General features: G+C 47.8%; 1 protein-coding gene across 6 annotated transcripts in view; it reads right to left on the reverse strand.

Moving 5' to 3' along the window:
* DMC1 (DNA meiotic recombinase 1) overlaps positions 1 to 16,070 on the reverse strand; it is a 43,339-nt gene extending 27,269 nt beyond the window's left edge. For 2 of the 6 annotated variants that reach the window (XM_070051499.1, XM_008257039.4), the window contains exons 1-6: positions 15,956 to 16,070; positions 14,126 to 14,209; positions 13,543 to 13,587; positions 12,177 to 12,323; positions 9,775 to 9,857; positions 1,295 to 1,347 (exon numbers count right to left, since the gene is read on the reverse strand). In XM_070051499.1, the coding sequence (XP_069907600.1) occupies positions 1,295 to 1,347; positions 9,775 to 9,857; positions 12,177 to 12,323; positions 13,543 to 13,587; positions 14,126 to 14,176 (379 nt within the window). In that variant the 5' untranslated portion in view covers positions 14,177 to 14,209; positions 15,956 to 16,070. Of the gene's footprint in view, positions 1 to 1,294; positions 1,348 to 9,774; positions 9,858 to 12,176; positions 12,324 to 13,542; positions 13,588 to 14,125; positions 14,210 to 15,078; positions 15,205 to 15,566 lie in introns of all 6 variants that reach the window. The other 4 variants (XM_051845925.2, XM_002711392.5, XM_051845924.2 and 1 more) reach the window with 4 other exon arrangements.
* Positions 16,071 to 24,143: the final 8,073 nt, after the last annotated feature.

The raw sequence follows: 24,143 nt of genomic DNA on the forward strand, positions 1-24,143 counted from the left end.
ACTCTGACTTTCAAATAAAATATTAAAAAAATCAAGCAACAAGCTTACAGCTATCAATAAAGAAGGTAAACCTGTAAGTCAGAGTCAACAGAAATAACAGAAATCAGATTTATTTCCCAACTCAGTAGAAAAAAATAACGACAAAACAGATTTAGTTTTTTATGACTAAGGACAAAGGACAACTAAGACTGAATTGTCAGATGTGGTATAAAATGAAGCTATGCATAAAACTGATTTTTAAAAAATAGAGGATATAGTTAGGGAAGAGAGAAGTTAATCTCTATGTTCCTGGAAGATGCACTGTCTAAACATAAGATTGGCTTCATTATTCAATTATCTTTTTTTTTTAAATATTTGAAATTCAGAGTTATACAGAGAAAGAGAGAGAGAGAGAAAGAGAGAGAGAGAGAAAGAGAGAGAGAGAGAGAGAATGGACTTCTATCCAATGGTTCACTCCCCAGTTGGCCACAACGGCCAAAACTGCGCTGATCCGAAGCCAGGAGCCAGCAGCCAGAAGCCCCCTCCGGGTCTCCCACGTGGGCGCAGGGGCCCAAGGACTTGGGCCATCTTCCACTGCTTTCCCAGGCCACAGCAGAGAGCTGGATTGGAAGTGGAGCAGCCGGGTCTCGAACTGGCGTCCATATGGCATGCCTGCAAGCAGGCCAGGGCATTAACCCACTGTGCCACAGCGCTGGCCCGTCAATTATCTTCTTCTTTTTTTTTTTTTTTTTAATTTATTTTATTTATTTGAAAGACAGAGTTACAGAGAGAGGCAGAGACAGAGACAGAGAGAGGTCTTCCATCCGCTGGTTCACTCTCCAGATGGCTGCAACAGCCCAGAGCTGAGCTGATCTGAATCCAAGAGCCAGGAGCTTCTTCTGGGTCTCCCACGTGGGTGCAGGGGCCCTAGAACTTGATCCATCTTCTACTGCTTTCCTAGGCTATAACAGAGAGCTGGATTGGAAGAGGAGCAGCCAGGACTAGAACCGGTGCCCATATGGGACGCCGGTGCTTCAGGCCAGGGCATTAACCCGCTGTGCCACAGCGCCGGCCCCTCAATTATCTTAAAAGGGGAAAAATTCTATTCTCTTCTATGGGAATCAAAGATAAAAGGATGGGAAATACCAATGAAACCCATCTGTGTGTGTTGGTATGCATTTTCACTGCAGTCCAGAGTGATTCCACAATTACAGTGACTGTATCATAAGTTCCCAAACAGATACCAAACACTATTGATTGTTTCCTTAATTATGTAGATATAATTTCATACAATAAATACTAAGGTTGTACCTACCTCCAAAAGCTTCTGTGATTGCCATGCTTTCAATTCCACCCCCTAGCAACTTACTGGAAATAGAAAGAAAGCATTAGTAACAGGAATCAAAATAGAGATAACAAGAAGGGGGAAAATATTAATATCATTAGTATCCTATCTAACAGTAATTCTAGGTTGGACAAACGGCATTCCTCATGTTCAGATCACAAAGTCTACTGTGAATGGGCAGGTGGATCAACAAAACAACTTGCGGGGCCATACTGTGGCATAGTAGGTGGGCAAAGCCACCATCTGTGATGCCAGCATCCCATACGGGCATGGGTTCATGTCCCAGCTGCTCTGCTTCTGATTCAGCTCCCTGATAATGACCTGGGAAAAGCAGAAGAAAATGGCCCAAGTGATCGGGCCCCCATCACCCATGTGGGACACCAGATTAGGCTCTTGGCTCCTGGCTTCCACCTGGCCTAGTGCAGGCCCTTGCAGTCATCTGGGGAGTAGACCAGTGGATAGATCTCTCTTTGTCTCTCTCTCTCTCTCTGTAAATCTTGCTTTCAAAATAAATAATCTTTAAAAGAAAAAAAAAAAAGCTTATAAGCCCTACTCTTACTTCTGCATGTCAATAGTAAATGGGTTAATAAGGTCCTTATGTCTCACTATGCTTTAGATTGAAATGTAATTTAGCGGGCCAGTGCTGTGGCATAGCAGGTAGAGCCATCGCCTGCAGTGCTGGCATCCCATGTGGGCGCTGGTTCGAGTCCTGGCTGCTCCACTTCTGATCCAGCTCCCTACTAAGTGCACCTGGGAAAGCAGTAGAAGATGGCCCAAGTCCTTGGGCTCCTGCACCCAAGTGGGAGACCTGGAAGAAGCTCCTGGCCCCTGCCTTCAGATCAGTGTAGCTCCGGCTGTTGAGGCCAGTTGGGGAGTGAACCAGCAGATGGAAGACTTCTCTCTCTTTATGTAACTCTGACTTTCAAATAAATAAATAAATCTTAAAAAAAAAAAAAAGAAATGTAATTAGAGGGGCCAGATCTTTGGCATAGTAGGTAAAGCTGCCATCTGCAGTGCTGATTTGAGTCCCAGCTGTTCCACTTCTAATCCAGCTTCCGGCTAATGTGCCTGGGGAAGCAGTAGAAGATGGCCCAAGTGCTTGGGCTCCTGCACACATATGGGAGAACTGGAAGAAACTCCTGGCTCCTGGCTTTGCCTAGCCAAGCCATGGCCATTGCAGCCATTTGGGGGGATAAACCAGTGTATGAAATCTCTCTCTCTCTCTCTCAACATGGTTGGCATATCTTACACAGACCAAATTTTTTAAAAGATTTATTTATTTATTTTAAAGGAAAAGTTAGGCAGAGGCAGAGCGAGAGAGGGAGAAAGGAGGAGAGAGAGAGATAGAGGTCTTTCATCTACTGGTTCACTCTTCAAATGGCCGCAATGGCCTGAGCTGAGCCGATCTGAATCCAGGAGCCAGAAGCTTCTTCTGGGTCTCCCACCCTGGTGCAGGGGCCCAAGGACTTGGGCCACCTTCCACTGCTATCCCAGGCCATAGCAGAGAGCTGGATCAGAAGTGGAGCAGCCAAGACTTGAACTGGCACCCATATGGGATGCTGGCAAGGCAAGCAACAGCTTTACCTGGTATGCCTCAGCACCAGCTCCACAGACCAACTTTATGGACACATGTCAGAATAGAAAATGTTCAGGGGCTGGCACTATGGAACAGCGGGTTAGTGACCAAGTGTTTTAGTGTTTAATGTTCATGATATGAAAAGATATAAAATTAAGTCATGAATTCATTCATTCTTTAATGCAATAAATATTAATTGTGTTAACTGTACTAAAACATAGTAGATACACTTTGAAAATTGTAAAAGCCTGACTTTTGAGATGTGATCACAGAGCAAAGTTTTAAGAGATACAGATAATCCAACAAATTTACATGTACATGCTTTAAGAGAGCAATTTAAATGTAAATTGCACAATGTTAGGTTATCCACAAATGTATTTTAAGGATTTATTTATTTGAAAGGAAGAGTTACAGAGAGGTAGAGGCAGAGAGAGAGGTCTTCCATCCACTGGTTCACTCCCCAAACGGCTGCAAAGGCCTGAGCTGGGCCGATTGAAAGCCAGGAGCCAGAAGCTTCTTCCAGATCTCCCATGCAGTTGCAGGGGCCCAGGCTCTTGGGTCTTCTGCTTCCCCAGGTCATTGCAGAGAGCTGGACTGGAAGTGGAGCAGTGGGGACTCGAACCAGCACCCATATGAGATGCCGACATTGCAGGTGGCAGCTTTACCTGCAACACCACAGCACTGGCCCCACCACAAACTTATTGAGGACTGTAGACTTCAGTGAGGAAAAGAATATTCTAGATGCTGACCTGAATAATTTAAATCTAAAGAACATGGGTTGAGGGGCCGGCGCTGGAGCGCCAGCATCCCATGTGGGCGCTGGTTCTACTACTGGCTGCTCCTCTTCTGATCCAGCTCTCTGCTGTGACCTGGGAAAGCAGTGGAAGATGGCCCAAGTGCTTGGGCCCCTGCACCCAGGTGGGCGACCAGGAAGAAGCTCCTGTCTCCTGGCTTCGGATAGGCGCATCTCCGGCCGTTGCATCCGTCTGGGGAGTGAAACAGCGGATGGAAGACCTCTCTCTCTGTCTCTACCTCTCTCTGTAACTGTGTCTTTCAAACAAATAAAATACATCTTAAAAAAAAAAAATAATAACATGGGCTGAGAGATCACCCCATTTGGAAGGCACGCACTTGGAGATCTTACAGGCCTAGCAAGATTTTAAGAGCTTTTATGTCCCTTCTCAGCTTGAGAAAAATCGCCCTGAAAGGCTATAGCTCTACCAAATCCCAGAAGAAATCTCTGATTGCTATGCAATCTCAATCAATCAAAAAGGTAAACCCAAAATTTAGCTGGAGGGGTACACCAAATTACTTGAAATAACATAATTGTTTATTTTGTGAAACTTGGTAAAATTTAGAATGAAGTGTAGAAATAGTATTTTTAAAATATTCCAGCCGGCACCGTGGCTCACTAGGCTAATCCTCCGCCTTGCAGCGCCGGCACACCGGGTTCTAGTCCCGGTGGCCCCTCTTCCAGGCCAGCTCTCTGCTGTGGCCAGGGAGTGCAGTGGAGGATGGCCCAGGTGCTTGGGCCCTGCACACCATGGGAGACCAGGAAAAGCACCTGGCTCCTGGCTCCTGCCATAGGATCAGCGCGGTGCGCCGGCCGCGGCGGCCATTGGAGGGTGAACCAATGGCAAAGGAAGACCTTTCTCTCTCTCTCTCTCTCACTGTCCACTCTGCCTGTCAAAAAATAAAAATAAAAATAAAAAAATAAAATAAAATATTCCTAGACACATACCAAACCCAAAGATTACTATTTTCATATTAAATTTGGCAATAAGTGATTCATATTTGGTATTTGAGAACACTTTTTTTTTTTAATTTATCTGAAATGCAGAGTTACAGAGAGAGAGAGAGAGAGAGAGAGAGACAGACAGACAGACAGAGAGAGATCTTCCATCCACTGGTTCACTCCCCAAATGGCCTCAACAGCTGGAGCTGGGTCAGGCCAAAACCAGAAGCCAGGAGCTTCATCTGTTTCTCTCACATGGGAGGCAGGGCACCAAATACTTGGGCCATTCTCCACTGCTTTCCCAGGCCACCAGTAGGGAGCTGGATAGGAAGTAGAGCAGCCAGGACATGAACCAGCACCCACACGGGATGCTGGTGTCCTTAGCGACAGCCCCAGTTGCTATGCCACAATGCCAGCCCCAAGGACATTCATAATTTAAGCACATTTTGTCTTCTTATAATAATAGTTAGCCTCTGATAGGTTAAATGATATGTTTATAAATAGTATTTCGACATGTACGAGTACCTAAAACTCACTGTACTTCTAGATTTACTAAAGACATTTAGATATTTGGGAAGATTTTACTTGTTACTAGTTAGACAAATAAGATTTGTAAAGGAAATTGTGAAAATTGCTGGTGCTAAAATAGAGTCACTTATGCTAAACTCTAACAAAACAGAATCAGAGGAGGTCATGAATAAGCAGGCCCGGGGCCAGTGCTGTGGCGTAGCAGGTTAAGCATCCACCTGCGGCGTCCACATCCCACACAGGCGCTGGTTCTAGTCCTGGCTGCTCCACTTCTGATCCCGCTCTCTGCTAATGGTCTGGGAAAGCAGCAGAAGTGCTTGGGCCCCTGCACTTGCACAGGAGACCCGGCAACAGTTCCTGGCTTCAGATCGGCCCAGCTCAGCCCGTTGTGGCCATTTGGGACTGAACCAGTGGATGGAAGATCTTTCTCTCTGTCTCTCCCTCTCTGTAACTGTGCCTCTCAAGTAAATAAATAAAGCTTTAAATTAAAAAAAAAGAGAGAGAAAGAAGTCCTCCTGCAAGGCTTATCATGAGGCATTCCTGCAGGTAGACTGGTAACGATGTATCGATTTAGCTCAAGAACTTCACCAAGATGCAGTATTCCAGATAAGCCGCTTGCACAAGAACACTCGCCTAGAGGATGGTTGTCTCAGCCAATCAGCTAACACCAGTGCCTGTAACGAACTCCTGTAACCTTTGGTCTTTGTAACCCTGTTTTCCAGCAGCTCACAGGGACTTTTTATCTTTTAAAAAAAGTCCCCTTTCCTCTGAGGCTCTGGCTACACGTTATGGCCCAGCATAGCTTGTGTACTCTGTAATTCCAAATGTATTTGTTTATTCTAGAGAGCTGATCTGAGTTTCTTTTCAGGCTAACAAAATAAAATATTCTTAATGTATAAGTGTGATTTAAAATGTTTAAAGGAGTCTAGTTAACCAAATTATAAAAGTCCAATTAAAGATTGGTAGATTTATAAATGGACTTAAAGCTTAAGGGAAAAATGTATAACATTTTAATTAATCAAATAGTAATTTTAAAAACCCAACTTTTGAGTGATCTTTTCTGTATCTGCATCAACGACACTAGAAAATTTACAATGGGGGCCGGCGCTGTGGTGTAGCAGGTAAAGCCGCTGCCTGCAGAGTTGGCATCACATATGGGCGCCAGTTCGAGACCCAGCTGCTCCACTTCCGACTCCACTCTCTGCCATGGCCTGAGAAAGCAGTGGAAGATGGCCCAAGTCCTTGGGCCCCTGCACCTGTGTGAGAAACTGGAAGTTCCTGTCTCCTGGCTTCGGATCAGCTCAGCTCTGGCTGTTGCAACCATTTGGGGAGTGAACCAGTGGATGGAAGACCTCTCTCTCTCTATCTTTCAAATAAATAAATAAATCTTTAAAAACAACAAAAAAGAAAACTTACCATGATAGTAATCAGTTTTTTAGCCTGATAGGTTTTTTTTTTTTTAAGATTTTTTTTTTTTTTTTTTTTTTTTTTGACAGGCAGAGTGGACAGTGAGAGAGAGAGACAGAGAGAGAAAGGTCTTCCTTTTGCCGTTGGTTCACTCTCCAATGGCCGCCGCTGCAGCCGGCGCACCGCGCTGATCCTGGCAGGAGCCAGGAGCCAGGTGCTTTTTCCTGGTCTCCCATGGGGTGCAGGGCCCAAGCACCTGGGCCATCCTCCACTGCACTCCCTGGCCATAGCAGAGAGCTGGCCTGGAAGAGGGGCAACCGGGACAGAATCCGGCGCCCCAACCGGGACTAGAACCCGGTGTGCCGGCGCCGCAAGGTGGAGGATTAGCCTATTGAGCCACGGCGCCGGCTGTTAAGATTTATTTATTTACTTGTAAGACAGAATTACAGAGAGAGGGAAAGACAGAGATCTTCCATTTGCTGGTTCACTCCCCAAATGATCGTAGCTGGTGGAGCTAGGCTGCTCTGAAGCTAGGAGCCAGGAGCTTCTTCTAGTCTCCCACATGTGTGCAGGGGCCCAAACACTTTTGTCATCTTCCGCTGCTTTTCCCAGGCACATTAGCAGGTAGCTGGATGGGAAGTGGAGCAGCTGGGACTTGAACCGATGCCCATATAGGATGCTGGCGCCACAGGTGACAGCTTTACCCACTATACCACAGCACTGGCCCTTCAATGGTTCTTAAGCTACCATGTAGTAGAACAATTGGAGAATATCAAGTTGTCATTTGATCAAATGTTTTGTTGATCCAGCTGATTTTGAAAATTTTACTTTGAGATGTCCCAATAATTCTCCCTTAGTTGTTACTTGAAAAAAAAAAAAAAAAAGGTTCTGTGATTTTAGAAGTCTGAGAGCACGCTGAGTCACACAGGTATTTTTCACTCCAGGACTTTAGAGCCTTTACTCAGCCAGCATGAAGAATACAGAGGAGACTGTATTTCCCAGACTTCTTCCACTCAGTACTTGTTTATTCATTCACTCAACAAACACTGATTACCTGATGTGTGCCAGAGACTGTTTTGTGTACTTGGCAAAGAATAAAAGACAGAAATCTTTCACCCATGGAGCTTTCATTCTACTGGGAGATCAGCCAATAAATGTAAATAAGCAAAATGTGTGGTGTGTCAGATGTTATTAAATGGCATCAATAAAAATAAGACTAGAAAAAGATATAAGAAATACAGCAGATGAAGGTGTGAAGTTTATAATTTCAAGTAAAGTGGTCAGAGTAGACCTCATTAAGAAGTGAATAATAAATATCAAACATAGACAAAACCAGTATAATGAACCATCATGTACCCATCACTTGGTTGCAACTATCAACTCAGGGTCAATCTTTTTTCATATAAACCTCCAGTCATTTCCATCCCTTCCTATACTATTTTAAGTATACATGAGATAACATCTCATTTCATCCTAAATATTTTAGTATGTATGCCTAAAAGACAAGTACTCTTATTTTAATTTTTATTTGAGAGAGTGAAAGTTCCATCTACTGGTTCACTTCTCAAATACCTACATGGTACCAACTGGGGCCAAAGCCAGGAACAGGATCTCAGCCCAGGACTCCAATATGAGTGGCAGGAACCAAATCACTTGAGCCATAACTGTGCCTTCCACAGTCTGCATTAGCAGGAAGCTACAATCAGGAGCAGAGCCAGGTATTACATCAAGGCACTCCTGACCAGCTTCTTAACTGCTAGGTCAAATGACCACTCCAGAGCTCTCATTTTTAACATAATCACACTATAACTACCATACCTAAAAATCAGTAATTCCTCAAACCAACTATCTACTAAGTATTCAGTTTCCCAACTGTGTCATATGTGTTGCTTTTTGTAGGATGTTTGAATCAGAATCCATATAAAATCTATACATTATGATTACATGATATCTTAACTTTCTTTTAATCTATGTATCTTCTTTTTCACTCCATCCCTTGTATTTCCTTGTAATCTGTGTGCTGCATTTTGAAAGAGCAAATAGGAATTGTAAATGGATTATAGTTAGGGTGTGAGGGGAAAGAAAGATGCCACAAATGACGCCGCAGTTTTACATCTGAGGACTGGGAAGGAGTCAGATCTGAGTTGAGGGACCTCTAGGAGGAGCAGATTTAGGGCAAAGATCAGAAGTTTGGTTTTAGACCTGTGAAGTCTGATCTGACCCACAGGCATATCTGACTATGAAATCCTTTTTTCTTGGAGGCCAGGGTTTTGAGGAATACTTTGTGGAGATTGATTTTGTTTTAATTGATCTTGGCAATTAGTAAGGAAAAAAGAAACCCAGATTCTAGTCAATTTGCATTAGGAAGATGATGACTATGTCTTAGAAATAATATGATAGTAAATGAAAAGGAATGTTAAAACTGCTGCTGGGCCGGCGCTGTGGCTCAATAGGCTAATCCTCCGCCTTGCGGCACCAGCACACCAGGTTCTAGTCCCGGTCAGGACACTGGATTCTGTCCTGGTTGCCCCTCTTCCAGTCCAGCTCTCTGCTGTGACCCAGGAGGGCAGTGGAGGATGGCCCAAGTGCGTGGGCTCTGCACCCGCATGGGAGACCAGGAGAAGCACCTGGCTCCTGGCTTCGGATCAGCGTGGTGTGCCGGCTGAAGCGCGCCAGCCACAGTGGCCATTGGAGGGTGAAACAATGGTAAAAAGGAAGACCTGTCTCTCTCTCTCACTGTCCACTCTACCTGTAAAAAAAAAAACAAAAAAAAAAAAAACAAAAAAAAACCTGCTGCTAAAAAACAAACATTGGATCATTGCTTTTTAAAGCATTCAATCTAATAACTATTCTTTAAATGAAACCTAAAAGTAAAAAGAAATGACCCCCATCAAGGGAGAAGGAACGAGAGTGAAAAATTAAACTGATTTCTTAAAGTGGTCTGTAGATTATTACAGGCTGATTCAGGAGCTATTTGTGTTTTGGACCTGAATTTCTTATAAGTAATCTAATCCCATTCCTACAGTCTGGAATTTGCTTCAGTTTGCATTTTCAAAAAAAAAAAAAGAAAAGAAAAAACTAAACTACTTTGAAAGAAGAAGCTATTTCTAGTACTTATAGTAGAAATAACAACCAGTTACAGGAAAAGGAACATGGTATTCCAAAAACTGCTTGATGGTTATAAAAAAAATGTGAGATACACACTCAAACTCCTGGCTCCCAGTGGTGATATGGAAAACCATCTTCCTCTTTTCACTATACTCAAATGCAGTCAAGAATCCTGGTTCCTACAGAAACATAGAAAGGAAAGTACAAAAAATGTGTAAGATGATGGTTTTACTTTCAGAGACTGACAAAAACTATATCCTCAATTGTCAATATGAGTACGGTTCATTTGTCTTTTTTTTATTAATTAGAATTTTTTTATTTGAGAAGCAGAGATACAGAGAGAAACAGACGGACATCTCTCTTCTGCTGGTTCATTCCTCAAATGCTCACAACACCAGGTCTCTCATGTGGATGGCAGGGACTCAATCACTTGAGCCATCACCTGCTGCCTACCAGGGTCTGCAATAGCAAGAAGCTGGAACTGGGAGTAGAGCTGGGACTTGAACCCAGGTACTCTGATACAGATGCAGGTGTACCAAGCAGCATTTAAAAAAAAAAATGGGGGTAGGGGATAGAGATCTTCCGTCTGCTGGTTCACTCCCCAAATGGCCTCAATGGCTGGGGCTGGACTAGGCTGAAGCCAGGAGCCAGGAACACCATTTGGGTCTGCCACATAAGTAGAACATCCACTGCCTTTCCAGGCTCTTTAGTCCCATAGCCAGGACTCTGGTACCTGGATATGGGATGAGGGCATCATATGAGGTATCTAAAGCTGCTACACCACAACACTGTTCCCACAAGCAGCATCTTAACTCCTTTGCCAACAACCCACCTTCATCCGTCTTTGAAGGCAGTATAGCAGGGTCGTGGTTAGGAACACATGCTTTGGAACCATCCTATTGCTCTAATATATAATATAATATTATATTATATATTATATAAAATAATATATTTCTAATACTTATTAGCTGTGTGATGTGGAGTTAAACTACTTAATATTGTATTTCAGCTTCTTCTTTTGGGTTAAATAGAGATACAATAGTATTTCTTAAATAGGATAGCTGTCAAGATTAAAGATATTTACACCATTGATCAGAACATTTTACTGAAGGATTCAGCTGATTTTGTTTAACACCATCTTTTATTTCTAACTGTAGAAATTTCAAGGGGCACAGAAATTCCAGTGTTCACTGTTCACGTGACAAAGTTTCACATGATAGACTACTTATTCGCTGAATTACTGAGCTACAGCTGATGCAGTGGAGAATCTAGTGAAAATGGGCCCTGCTTGGGTCTGCAGTGTGTGTTGTTTGACAGCATCACAGTGGCTCTCAAACTCTGGAGGATTTGGGAGTGGGGGTGGCAGCAAGCCCAGGCCCTATCCTACTTCAGTGACCATCTGTTGGCTGGCTTGCTTGCTTTCTTTTCTCTCTCTTTGATTCTGAAATACACCAGTGTTTAAAACCACTGTCCAATGAAACCAGCTTTCTTCTCTCATTCTTTCTCTCTGTCAATCTCTTTCTCTTTCCTTAAGAATAAACAGCTTTAGATAAGGGAGGATAAGACTCTGGGTGTTTAAATGGTGCTTAAAAAGGAGGGGGAGTCTTTTCTTTGAAAACCAGGTTTAGTTTTAAACCTTTATAGGAGCTATAAAGTAGCGGTTTCCCTAACTCTGGGTGCTGCTCCAGGGATTCCGCAGCCACCCTAGCAGTTGTGGAATTGACCTGTGAGTACACTCAGCTACAGCCACTGAGCCTGATTCAGGGTAGCTCATTTCGGTACTCGCCCAGTTCAGAACTACCTCCACCTGTATCACTCTGTCTTGATTGTCTCTGAAGAAGGAAACCAAATGGTTGTCAATGAAAGCGGCTCTTAGACTTGCTAATGGGATCCTCACACAGACTTGGAGAAATGGAGAGGTTTGTTCTTCTGCAAAGGAGGAGGCTTGCAGACTTCCGTCCTGTGCTTTTTACTGCCAGAGCTGGTACTTTAGTGGTCTCCCAAAGCTCTACACAGGAGCCTGGTCAAAGGCATGTGTGTTTCTGTCTGTCAGCCTAGAGCTGCAGGGCCCCTCACCGTTCATGGGCCCAGCTAGGAGGCAGGGGTTACTTTAGCTCTGCAGCCTCATGGAGCATATTCCTGGTATAATATTTGAGGAGGCCATAAGGATAAGGAAGGTAGAAACAAACAAGTTGAAAAGGAGAAGGAAAGGCAAAGAAAAAGAAGCCAGAGACATAATTTAGAAGGAGACCAAAAGAAAAGCTTCCGTTAAAACAATTACCTTCGTTAATGTTCTAGGTCTCTTAACCTCCACCTCTATCTTTCAGAAATGAATTGCTATTGCTTTGAAACTGAAGTGAGAAAAAGTTCACATGGGGAGACTATGTCGTGAGCTACAGGGACTCAGAGTTCCGACAGCAGTTCCTGGTGTTCTCTTGAGGAAGGCTATGAAGACTCACAGGGTCATTCTAAAGTGGCAAAGAATGGATTTTGCTTACAATCAGTTTGTTGGCTGCCTCTTTAATTTTGTCCACTTTGGCTTCAGAAAGCCCTTTGACATTGGATAGGGCTCTTCTTGTTGTCATTTGTATCCCTTTGATGGTACAGATTCCCACTGACTTTAGTTTCTTAATGTCAGCCACGTTCTGCAAATAAAAGAATGGGCACAGCAGATTGATGAAACGCCAAGCTGAAAGGCTCCCATACTATGTCATGCGCTTTTGTGTCCACCTCCCTCATCAGGATGCCAATTTTATACAAGCAACCAGGTGGAATCCGCCCACCACGTAGCCAAATGTTCTGGAAATATCTAAGTCGAACATACCCAGCAGGTTGCCAAATGTTCTGGCTGTGCCCTGATTTCCCAAGAATGTTACTGAGTCCATGGCAATGTAACGAGGAATTCAAAATAAAAGTCTGTTGGTGGAAAAGCTAACAAATTTATCACACATTTCACCCCCTCAGTTCAGCTCCTTTCTTCTACAGTATTTCATTTCCAACATGTTCTTGTAAAATTTTTTTCATCTGCCCCTGGAGAATGCAAATAACTACATCACCAAAGGACCAGGATTTTCTCTTGTTTCTATTTTCTAAAATCAACTGAAAGAGATTAAATATGAGGGCTTCAAAAGATAATGTCAACAGTTTTACTACTACTTGATTACAGTTGAAATCCATCTAGTTGGCTACTCAAAGTCCAACATCATTTATTCAGTCACCTGGCACACAGGATTACATTTTCCTTTTAAGTTTTATTTATCTGAAAGGCAGAGTTACAGAGATAGAGGGAGAGACAGAGAATCTTCCATCTGCTGCTTCACTCCCCAAGCAGCTGCAACAGGCCGAGCCAGGAGCCTGGAACTCCATTCAAGTCTCGCATGTGGGTGGCAGGGACACCCTTGGGACACCCTCCGCTGCTTTCCCAGGCACACTAGCAGGGAACTGGATTTGAAGTGGAGCAGCCGGGACTCAAACCGGCACCCATATGGGATGCCAGCATCACAGGCAGCAGCTTAACCTGAGGTATCTCAAAGCTGGCCCCAAGAACTACATTTTCTGTTCATGAAAACAGTACATATAAGGAGCTAGGGAATGGGTGCGGAGGGACTTCTGAACACTCGCAATTGATCAGTGGTTCCTACCCAGGGCAATTTTGCCCTCTAAGTTACACTTGACAATGTCTGTAGACATTTTTTGTTGTCACACCTGGAAGGGTACTACTGGCATATGGTGAATAGAGGCCAGGAATATAGCTAAATGCCTGGAATGAACAGGACAGCGCCCCACCCTCACCCCAAGTGTCAGTAAGGCTGATGCGGAGAAAAATGAATTGGATGATTAATATAGCATTGAAAAACTACTTACAATTCCATGCTTCTGTAACAGGTCAATGTCTTGAAACAAAGATTCCTATAGGAGATGGAATAGAAAAAAATTGTTTTAATTTTGCATATCTGTTTCACATGTTTAAAGAGTTAATTCAAAACTATGAGTCACTCCAAAACTGTCTCAAATTCCACATCTCTAGACAGATAAAAGATCAATAATTTTTTTCTAAACACATTGTTACATAATTCAAAGCACCAATATTGAAAGGGCTGGGAAGACAATTACCTTTGTCATAGCCTCCCTAAAACTTTAAAACTGTTACCCAAAGGAGTGGGACAATATTTGACATTTTAAATATGTCTTCTCAACTTTCTTCTCCTGCAGAAGAGTGTGTTACTGGGTACAGTGAACACAGGTACCAGTATGGCCATCCAGTTGTCATTAACATACTCTCATAGCAGTTGCTAAGTAGCTAATCTTAGCACCCCTTGAGAAACAAGTTGTTACATACTTGTAATATATAACTATGTCTTATTTCTGCTCTCAGTTTCTAAAAACAGTAGCTAACAGACAAGGAACTTTTTTGAGCAAGGACTGGATGTCTGCATTCTCATCATACCTCGTCATCTTGCAATCCTGGTTCTTCCAGCACAATCTGATCCTCCTTCATAGTGAAAGGTGAGCAACTAAAAAATAGTCAATTCTGGGAAAATAAGAAATATTGTTTACATAGTCAGATTGGACAGTAAAAAATCCTTTGCCCAGAGGCTGCTTTGATTTTATTTCAAAGTCACCAAGGAGCAGAGAAGCACAGTAAGCACAACATTGTTTGGAAAGGCCGGGCTGGCCTATTTTCTTCCTGCTGGGCACGGGGCATTATTTCTGTTGTGGGTGTGGATGCGAGGGGCGGTGGGGATGAGGTTTATTTTGTTTCTTCTCTTTTTATTTTGTTTCTTCTCCAGTGAATGGAAGCTCTCTTTTTGTTTCTCTTGGCCTTTCAGATAAAGTGAAACTTAAAAAATTTTTTTAAAGATTTTATATTTATTTATTTCAGAGGTAGAGTTAAAGGGAGAGACAAAGTTCTTCCATCCGCAGGTTCACTCCCCATGTGCCCGTAATGGCTGGAGCTGGGCCTATCTGGAGCCAGGAGTTAGGAACATCCTCCAGGTCTCCCACACAGGTGCAGGGGCCCAAGGACTTGGGCCATCCTCCACTGCTTTCCCAGGCCATAGCAGGGAGCTGGATCGGAAGAGGAGCAGCCGGGACTAGAACCAACTCTCATTTGGAATGCAGGCACCACAGGCAGAGGCTTAGACCACTGCACCAAGGTGATGGACCCTCAAAAATATTTTTTTAAAAAATATGGATACCCAGTGTTACATTAGAGCCCATAAAAGTTAAATAGATTAGGGGTCAGCACTATGCCGTAGCTGGTAAAGCCACCACCTGCAGTGCCGGCATCCCATATGGGCACCAGTTTGAGTCCCGGTTGCTCCACTTCCGATCCAGCTCTCTGCTGTGGTCTGGGAAAGCAGTGGAAGATGGCCCAAGTGCTTGGGCCCCTGCACCCACCTGGGAGACCTGGAAGAAGGGCTTGGCTCCTGAGTTCGGATCGGCTCAGCTCCAGCCGTTGCAGCCATCTGGGGAATGAACCAGTGGATGGAAGACCTCTCTCTGTCTCTGCCTCTCTCTGTAACTCTTTCAAATAAATAAATAAATAAATCTTTTTTTTTTTAAGTTAAAGAGTCTTTGATTTAACACGGTAGTTTTTTTTTTTTTAAATCTTAGGAAGCTACAAGACATAACTGTGTCCATTAGAATAAAATATGGCGCAAATGCCCATTCTTTCTGGTCTATTATATTTTCTCACTTAACACCAAAGTCGGGGTGAAGCCGGACAAAGGGGGCGCGTCAAGGCAGAGAGGTGCAGCAGCCACCACGCAGTGCCTGGGAACAGCGGGTTCCATAGAAACTTCTGGAACCCCGTCCCTCGGCTATGGGTGGGATTCCCTCCAATTCCACATCAGCGGACCTCGTGGAGGGAAAATCACTCCACGCACCTGCCCGCACCAGACGGAAAGGCCGTCCCGGTGCTTCTCAAGGAACCGACCTAGCGCCGGGCCGTGGGGCGTGGCGGGGCGGCGGGGACCCTCCTCTCCCCGGGGCGTCCCCCGACCCCCGATGCTCCCGTCACGGGGCGAGACCGCCAGGGTTCCACGCGACTCAAATACGGAGGCGGGAAACGGCTGAGATCCGAGATGCCTTCCGGGCCGCGCACGGAACGCGGGTCTCCGGCCCCGGCCCCGCGACCCACGCGACCCACGCGACACCAGCTCTCGGCGCGCTCTCCCAACGCGGAGGCCCCTCAGAGCCTCACGGCCTCTCCCTTTCGGCCACCCGCTCCGCTCAGACCCACGGTGGCCCCGGACTGTCGAAGCGAATCTCTTACGCCCCCCACTCAGGCTTTCCGGCCCTCAGCTGACAGGATTCTAACGCCGACCCAGAACGCTGAGGTTTGGCGCCAAAACGGGACTCGGGCCGCGGGGCGGGGCGCAGAGGGGGCGGGGCCGGGCCGAAGGGCGGGGCGAGGAAACGGGCGCAGAGGGAGGGGGCGGGCGAGGGCCGAAGGGCGGGGCGAAGTCAAAGGGCGGCCGTGGAAAGCGGCGCAGGGCGAGGGGGCGTGGCGCAGAGCGAGGGGCGGGGCCGAGGGGCGGGGCCCGGCCGAGGGGCGGGCCGTGGAAAGCGGCGCAGGGCGAGGGGGCGTGGCGCAGGGCGAGGGGCGGGGCCCGGCCGAGGGGCGGGCCGTGGGGAGCGGGCAGAGCAAGGGGGCGGAGCTGCGGCCGAGGGGCAGGGAGCCACCGGACCTGGCGCGGGGTGGCCAGCAGCGGGGGCCGCGGGGCGCCGCGCGGGAAGTGTGCTGGGGAGGAGGAGGGTCTCGGGGCGAGGAGAGAGCTGGGGCGGCCCTGGGGCTGGGGGAGACGTCGGAGGGGCGCTGGGCTGGCCGCCCTCGGGGAGGGGAGGGGCGGAAGTGGCTGCCGGAGGCCGGAGACCCGCGGGGCCGCCTTTCCTCCCCGCCAAGGCTGGATTCGCGGTTTTTTTCCACCTTTCACGACGCTGGTTCGGGGCCCGTCCCCACCGCCTCGGAGTCCCCGGTTTCCCTCTCTGGGGCCGACGCTGTCCACTCAGGATGGAGTGTTTCCTCCTGACTGGAAGTTTTTAAGTGGCAGGACGCCCTTGAGGCTGTCGGCGTTGTAGCCCCCTCCCACCGCAGGGGACTGTCCGCCGGAGCCCACCGGAGAGCCTGTCCTCGGTCCGTGAAGGGAGCGCCCCGCGGGAGGGCCGGCTCTGCTCGGGCCCCCTTCCGCAGGCCCAGCAGCTGCGGGGCTGGATGCGGCGAGCAGAGGAGCTGCCAAGAGCGCAGCGAGATGGTGTAGGGAGCTGCACCATATGTGGCTCGGTGTAGTGACAGCTGGGGAGGAGAAGTGTTCATAATATTTGAGGGTTCTGCGCCGTGCGCTAGCGAGGGAAACTGAAGTGAGCTCGGTGCTGACAGATCCACGGGGCGAGGATGGAAATCTGCTCGCTGCGTCGTCTCCGTGGGAGCAGCGGGTTCACACTGACGTTACATGCAACTTTATATATGGCGGGTCGCTGCCCTCTCGATGGCTGTGTGCAACCCTGCCAGTGTTAAAGCAGCAGCCCTCAGGGAGTTACGAAGTGCGCACGAAAGCCTTTCTATTCAAATGAGGACCAGAAAAGCTTAGTCTTTCATATCATGCAAAAATTCTGACTATGATGAAGGTGGCATTTCAAGTCAGCGGGAAAGTGAACTCAGCGAAGTTGGAACCCCATCTGGATGGAAAATAAAAGTAGGGCCGTATTTCACTCCTTATACCAAAATATGTACCACATGGATCCAAAGATTAAATATGAACAGCATCACAAAAATACTAGAAGAAAACACGGGGCAATGTACTAACATTTCAGAATGAGGAAAATATTTTTAAATACCATGCAAAACTCAAAAGTCATAAAAGACTGAAAATATGTCTACATCTAAAAAAATATCCCATGTGGCAAATGCTGTTTTCCTATTCAACATACAGAGCACAGCTAGCCAGATCGTGTCGGTTAGTAACCGGCAATACTCGCACCGTTTGCCCACTTTTTAAAATCCTTCAGGGAGTCCACAGTTTCTCCATAAAAAATTTAAATGTTGTGTCATCTTGATGATATTCTTTATTTCTTTATTTATTTATTTTTTGACAGGCAGAGTGGACAGTGAGAGAGAGAGACAGAGAGAAAGGTCTTCCTTTGCCATTGGTTCACCCTCCAATGGCTGCCACGGCCGGCACGCTGCGGCCGGCGCACCGCGCTGATCCGATGGCAGGAGCCAGGTGCTCCTCCTGGTCTCCCATGGGGTGCAGGGCCCAAGCACCTGGGCCATCCTCCACTGCACTCCTGGGCCACAGCAGAGAGCTGGCCTGGAAGAGGGGCAAACCAGACAGAATCCAGTGCCCTGACCGGGACTAGAACCCGGTGTGCCGGTGCTGCAAGGTGGAGGAATAGCCTAGTGAGCCGCGGCGCCGGCCTTATGATATTCTTAAGACATTAAGAACAGGCGACGGGATTACAATCAAGACCTGAATTTTAAACACTACACTTTACTGCCCCTCTGTGGACAGCCACCTTATAACCGAACCTGAGTAGAATGATTCCAGTGCTATGGACGCCTCTGCCAACAGGTACCCGTGGAGTTTCAGGGCCTTCAACCTGAGAAATGCTTTCGCAGAGAATTCAAGAATGAAGGCTCGTCACAACATAAGACTTTTCACTGGTAGATTTTCCCTGAAACATGTTGAATTCATTCAGAAAAGATTCCTGGATGGCCCGCTGTGTCTCAGGCGTGGTGCTGAGTGCTGGGGGCTGGGGAATCTACAACACGACCCCAGTCCTTGAGGGATCTGGAAGGAGGTGTGTGGGAAGTTCCGGGAAGTAGAGGGAACCCTAGAGAGTGCCTCCCCTGATACACAATAATCAGTTCCCTGTGGATGTTCTCACTTTTTTTTTTTTTTTTTTGACAGGTTATAGACAGTGAGAGAGAGACAGACAGAAAAGTCTTCCTTTCTTTGGTTCACTCCCCAAGTGGCCGCTACAGCCTGTGCTGCACCGATCTGAAGCCAGGAGCCAGGTGCTTCCTCCTGGTCTCCTATGTGGGTACAGAGGCCCAAGCACTTGGGCCATCCTCCACTGCCCTCCTGAGCCACAGGAGAGAGCTGAGTGGAAGAGGAGCAACTGGGACTAGAACTCAGTGCCCATATGGGATGCCGGCGTAGCATGCGGAAGATTAACCAAGTGAGCCTCGGCGCCGGCCCCTGTTCTCACTTTTCTACAGTCGTGGGACCGCGATGCAATAGCAAAGGGAAATGAGAGAGACTGAGTGCTCCAGAGAGATTTAGACACTTACGCGCCTTCTCTGGAGCCATTTGCTTCCATCCTAGAGGAAACAAAACTTAAAAACACACTTACTGGGTTTGGTGCTGTGGCGTAGTGGGTAAAGCCGCTGCCTGCAGTGCCGGCATCCCATATGGGCGCCAGTTCTAGTCCCAGCTGCTCCACTTCCGATCCAGCTCTCTGCTGTGGCCTGAGAAAGCAGTAGACGATGGCCCAAATCCTTGGGCCCTTGAAACCAAGTGGGAGACCCAGAGGAAGCTCCTGGCTTCAGATAGGCTTAGCTGTGGCTATTGGGGAGTGAGCCAGTGGATGGAAGACCTCTCTCTCTGCCTCTCCTCTCTCTGTGTAATTCTGACCTTTAAATAAATAAATCAATCTTTAAAAAAAAAAAAAAAGAAAAGAAAAGAAAAGAAAAACACACCCTCCGCTTGGAGACAGTTGCCGCGATTGTAAAACCTAAGGGCTTTCACTGCGCTCCCTGGAGAGTGTTACAGCGTCACGGTCTCCCCCATCCCTTCCCCGGGGCAGGAGACCAGGCACAGCAGCTGCCCTACCTGAACTGCTAGCCCCGTATTTCAGGGTTCTTTTCCTGTGGTGAAATCTGCCCCTATTGCATCACCTTGTGAGGGATGAGGCTGTGGGGAGCCAGAGCGAAGGTGCTCAGTGACCATTAACTGGTTACTCTCTGATCCAGTGAGAATACGTAATACAGGGGAACTTCAAAGAGTTTGTGAAAAGGGACCTGAAAGATGTTTATTTTCGTGGAAAAACTGAAGTCCTTGCATTAAAAAAAAAAGATTTATGTAGTTGAGCAGCAGAGTTACAGAGAGAGAGGGAGAGGCAGGGAGAGACCTGCTTGTTCACTCCCCAAATGGCCACAGCAGCCAAGGCTGGGCCACGAGGAAGCCAGGAGCTGGGGCCTCCATCCGGGTCTCCCACGTGGGTGCAGGGGACTAAGCACTTGGGCCATCCTCCACTGCTTTTCTAGGCCCATTAGCAGGGAGCTGGATCGGAGCGGAGCAGCCGGGACTGGAATCAGTGCCCATGTGGGATGCTGTAGTTGCTACTGCAGCTTAACCTGCTGCACCAAAACACCAGACTCCATAAGATACATTCTTTCTTTTAATTTAATAATTTTATTTATTTTAAAATATTTTTAAAGATTTATTTATTTGTTTGAAAAGCAGAGTTACAGAGAGGCAGAGAGAGAGAGAGAGAGGTCTTCCATCTGCTGGTTCACTCCCCAAATGGCAACAATGGCTGGAGCTGAGCCCATCTGAAGCCAGGAGCCAGAAACTTCTTCCAGGTCTCCCATGCTGGTGCAGGGGCCCAAGGACTTGGGCCACCCTCCATTGCTTTCCCAGGCCGCAGCAGAGAGCTGGATGGGAAATGGAGCAGCTGGCGCCCATGTGGGATGCCAGCACTGCAGGCGGTGGCCCCTTATGTCCCCATCAGACCAAATGTCCCTGGTTTCTGCCACTTACATCACCTAGGTGTGTGTCACAGTGGTGCCCAGCAGTGAGCACGGGGTTCCAGACGTGATCTGCGCAGTGAAGAGTAATGGGAGGGGCCAGTGCTGTGGCGCAGTGGGTTAAAGCCCTGGCCTGAAGTGCCGGCATACCACATAGGCGCTGGTTCTAGTCCCAGCTGCTCCACTTCCAATCCAGCTCCCTGCTATGGGCTGGGAAAGCAGTGGAAGATGGCCCAAGTCCTTGGGCCCCTACACCCGCGTGGGAGACCTGGAAGAAGCTTCTGGCTCCTGGCTTCAGATTGGCTTAGCTCCACCCGTTGCGGCCATCTGGGGAGTGAACCAACGGATGGAAGACCTCTCTCTCTGTCTCTACCTCTCTCTGTAACTCTGTCTTTCAAATAAATAAAATAAATCTTTAAAAAAAAAAAAGTAATGGGAGAGTGGAGCAGCCGGGACTCGAACTGGAGCCCATATGGGATGCCGGCACTGCATTTACCTGCTACACTACAGTGCCAGCCCCTATAATGACTCTTGAGTCCTTATAAATATTTCATAGTTTTGAAAAATCTTTGATCTTTCAACTAAAAATACCTGGTCAGCTATAAACTTTAATTGGAATCACATAACCAGGCTGTTAAAGCCTTGGGTTTGAGGACACAGGTCAGGATAACAGGGAGTAGAGGGCAAGCATTTGGCCAAGCGTTAAGACGTTTGCATCCCAAATCACCGTGTGGGTTTAAGTCCCACGTCTGGCTCCTGACTCCAGCTTCCTGCGTTCATGACGCAACCTTGAGAGGCAGTGGCGATGGCTCAAGTGGTGGGGTCCCTGCCACCATGGGGGACACCTGGGCTGCATTCCCAATTCCTGGCTTCCACCCCGGCTTCAGCCCCAGCCCATCTACGGCAGGCATGAGGGGAGTGAACCAGTGGGTGGGAACTCTGTCTCTATCAGATTAATTTTAAACAGTTTAAAAAGGAATGAGATCTGCAGCTGGGAACCAAGTAGAGCTCTGGGTGATATTGATGAGAGCAAAACACACTGCACGCACCCGCCGTGTGTCGGACACGGCGCTGAGGGCTTCGCACAAATGATCCGAGGCCAGCACTGTGGCTCGTGGGAAAGCCACCTCCTGCGAGGCCAGCATCCCTCGTGGGCACTGCTTCGTGTCCTGGCTACTCCACTTTTTATCCAGATCTCTGCTAATGGCCTGGGATAAGCAGCAAAAGATGGCCCAATGCTTGGGCTCTTGCCACCCACGTGGGAGACCCAGAAGAAACTCCTGGGTCCTGGCTTCTGGCTTTGACCTGGCTCAGCTCTGGCTGCTGCAGCCATCTGGGGAGTGAAACAGTGGATAGAAGATCTGTCTCTCTCTCTCATTCTCTCTGCCTTTCAAATAAATAAATCTTTTTTAAAGACACAATTGAGGCTGGCGCTGCGGCTCACTAAGCTAATCCTCCGCCTAGCGGTGCTGGCACACCGGGTTCTAGTCCCGGTCGGGGCGCCGGATTCTGTCCCAGTTGCCCCTCTTCCAGGCCAGCTCTCTGCTGTGGCCAGGGAGTACAGTGGAGGATGGCCCAAGTGCTTGGGCCCTGCATCCCATGGGAGACCAGGAGAAGCACCTGGCTCCTGCCATCGGATCAGCGTGGTGTGCTGGCCGCAGCGCGCCGGCCGCGGCAGCCATTGGAGGGTGAACCAACGGCAAAGGAAGACCTTTCTCTCTGTCTCTCTCTCACTGTCCACTCTGCCTGTCAAAAAAAAAAAAAAAAAGAGAGACACAATTGAGTGTATCACAGCTCACGACACCACAAGGTAGGAATTATTATGGCCCTGCTCACACGTGATGGGGCTGAGATGCCACACCTGGTAACTTGCCCGGCTCCCAGCCTGGCTCCCGTGGCCGTGCTCTGGCGGGCCCTGACTTCATTGTCCACTTATCTGCATACGCCTAAGCATACACAGGAGCGGCAGCCAAGCCAGACATCTGCACGCCTCAGTCCTGGGGGGTTCTTTAACCTCCCTGTGTCTTTGTTTCTTTGTCTGAAGACCAAGAATCCTAACAGTACCGAGAGTTGTCGTGAGAATGGAACGGGCTAGGACACATGGACTGGTGGACCGCTGGGTGCAGGATGGATCAAGCGTCGAGAGAGAGGGCAGAGAACACCAGGAGAACCGTGTGAAGGTCTGGTCAGGGTGATGGTGGCCTCAGGTACCAAGGGCCTCCGTGTGAAAACGGGTAACATTGTACTTCACGCAGTTATGGCGAGAAGACAATGAAAGAAGGTTTAGTAAAAGACTTAGGAGTGCCATAGTCAATGCCTTTTTTTTTTTTTTTTGTAATGTATTTTTTTAAAGGCAGAAAAAGAGAGAGAATTCCATTTGCTGATTCTCTCCCCAGGTGCCTGCAACAGCCAGGACTGGGCCAGGCTGAAGCCAGGAACCAAGAACTCCGTCTGGGTGTCCCACATGGGTGGCAGCGGCCCAAGCACTTGGATATCGTCTACTGCCTTCCAGGTGCGTTCGCAGGAAGGTGAGCTGGAAGTGGAGTAGCTGGGACCCTGTATGGGAAGTGAGCGTTCAAAGTGGCGGCCTAACCCACCATGCCACAGTGCCTACCCCGGGATTTTTTTTTAGAATCACGGGTAATTTTGCATATAAATAAAAGCAAAAGAGCAGAATATCTCCATCACCCAGCTTCAAGTTTGCTTCCGCCAGGGTCCAGATAGTATCCACATGCTACAACTGATTGCCGCCTTCTAAGTCTCTTCGGTCTACAGGTTCCCTCTTTTTCCTTTGCAGCGTATATGTTGAAAACACAGTCATTTTCCCCCGGGTTTTGCTGTCTCCTGTTGGTGGGTCTGCTGTGCTCCCCTCCTCTGCCTTTCCTCTGGTGGAGGCCGGAAGTAGAGTCTAGATGGGATTATTCAGTGAGACTGTCTCGTGGGTTTGTTGCTGTCCCTCATTGGGGCCATTTAATCAATGCCTGTATCTTTTAAGGACATCAGCAGACACGGATTCATCGGGGATTATACAACGGTGACATTTAAGTCTATCATTCTTTCATAATAGATGAAGTGTTTCTTTTTGTTTTATTTATTTGAAGGAGAGAGAAAAAGAGAGAGAGATCTTCCATCTGCTGGTTTACTCCCCTGCCGAAGCCAGGAAATTCTTCTGGGTCTCCCGTGTGGGTGGCAGGAGCCCAAACACTTGGGCCATCTGCTGCTGCTTTCCCGGGCACATTAGCAGGGAGCTGGATTGGAAGTGGAGCAGCCAGGAGACAAACCGGTGCCCATATGGGATGCCCGCCTCGTGGACGGCGGCTTTACCTGCTGTGCCACGACGCCAGCCCCCAAGCTGGTGTTTCTGAGGAAGCCTGCTGCATCTGCAGTTTGGTTACCTGGTGATGCCGCTCATGCGGGGATGGAATGACCGGTGCTCAGGCGTCCCCCGCATGGCCAGTGTTCAGGATGACGCGTCGGTTCCCTAGTGTTGTCACTTAGCTTCTTTCAAGGTGACGATGTGAAGTCACAGGAAAAACACGCTGGACGTGCCTCGGTCTGAGGCGATGCTCATTGCTATGGGCACTCAAATGTTCCTAGTACTCATCGTACCTTCTCCAAGCTGGTTTCTGAATCTTGCTGGTGGCTCCTTTGCTTTGCAGCGCGACAAGATGTTCCGGCTTCGACTCACGCGTTCCCTGCCCAGGCCTGGAAC

The sequence above is a fragment of the Oryctolagus cuniculus genome, chromosome 11 (genome assembly GCF_964237555.1).
Source record: "Oryctolagus cuniculus chromosome 11, mOryCun1.1, whole genome shotgun sequence".
Lineage (NCBI taxonomy): Eukaryota > Metazoa > Chordata > Mammalia > Lagomorpha > Leporidae > Oryctolagus > Oryctolagus cuniculus.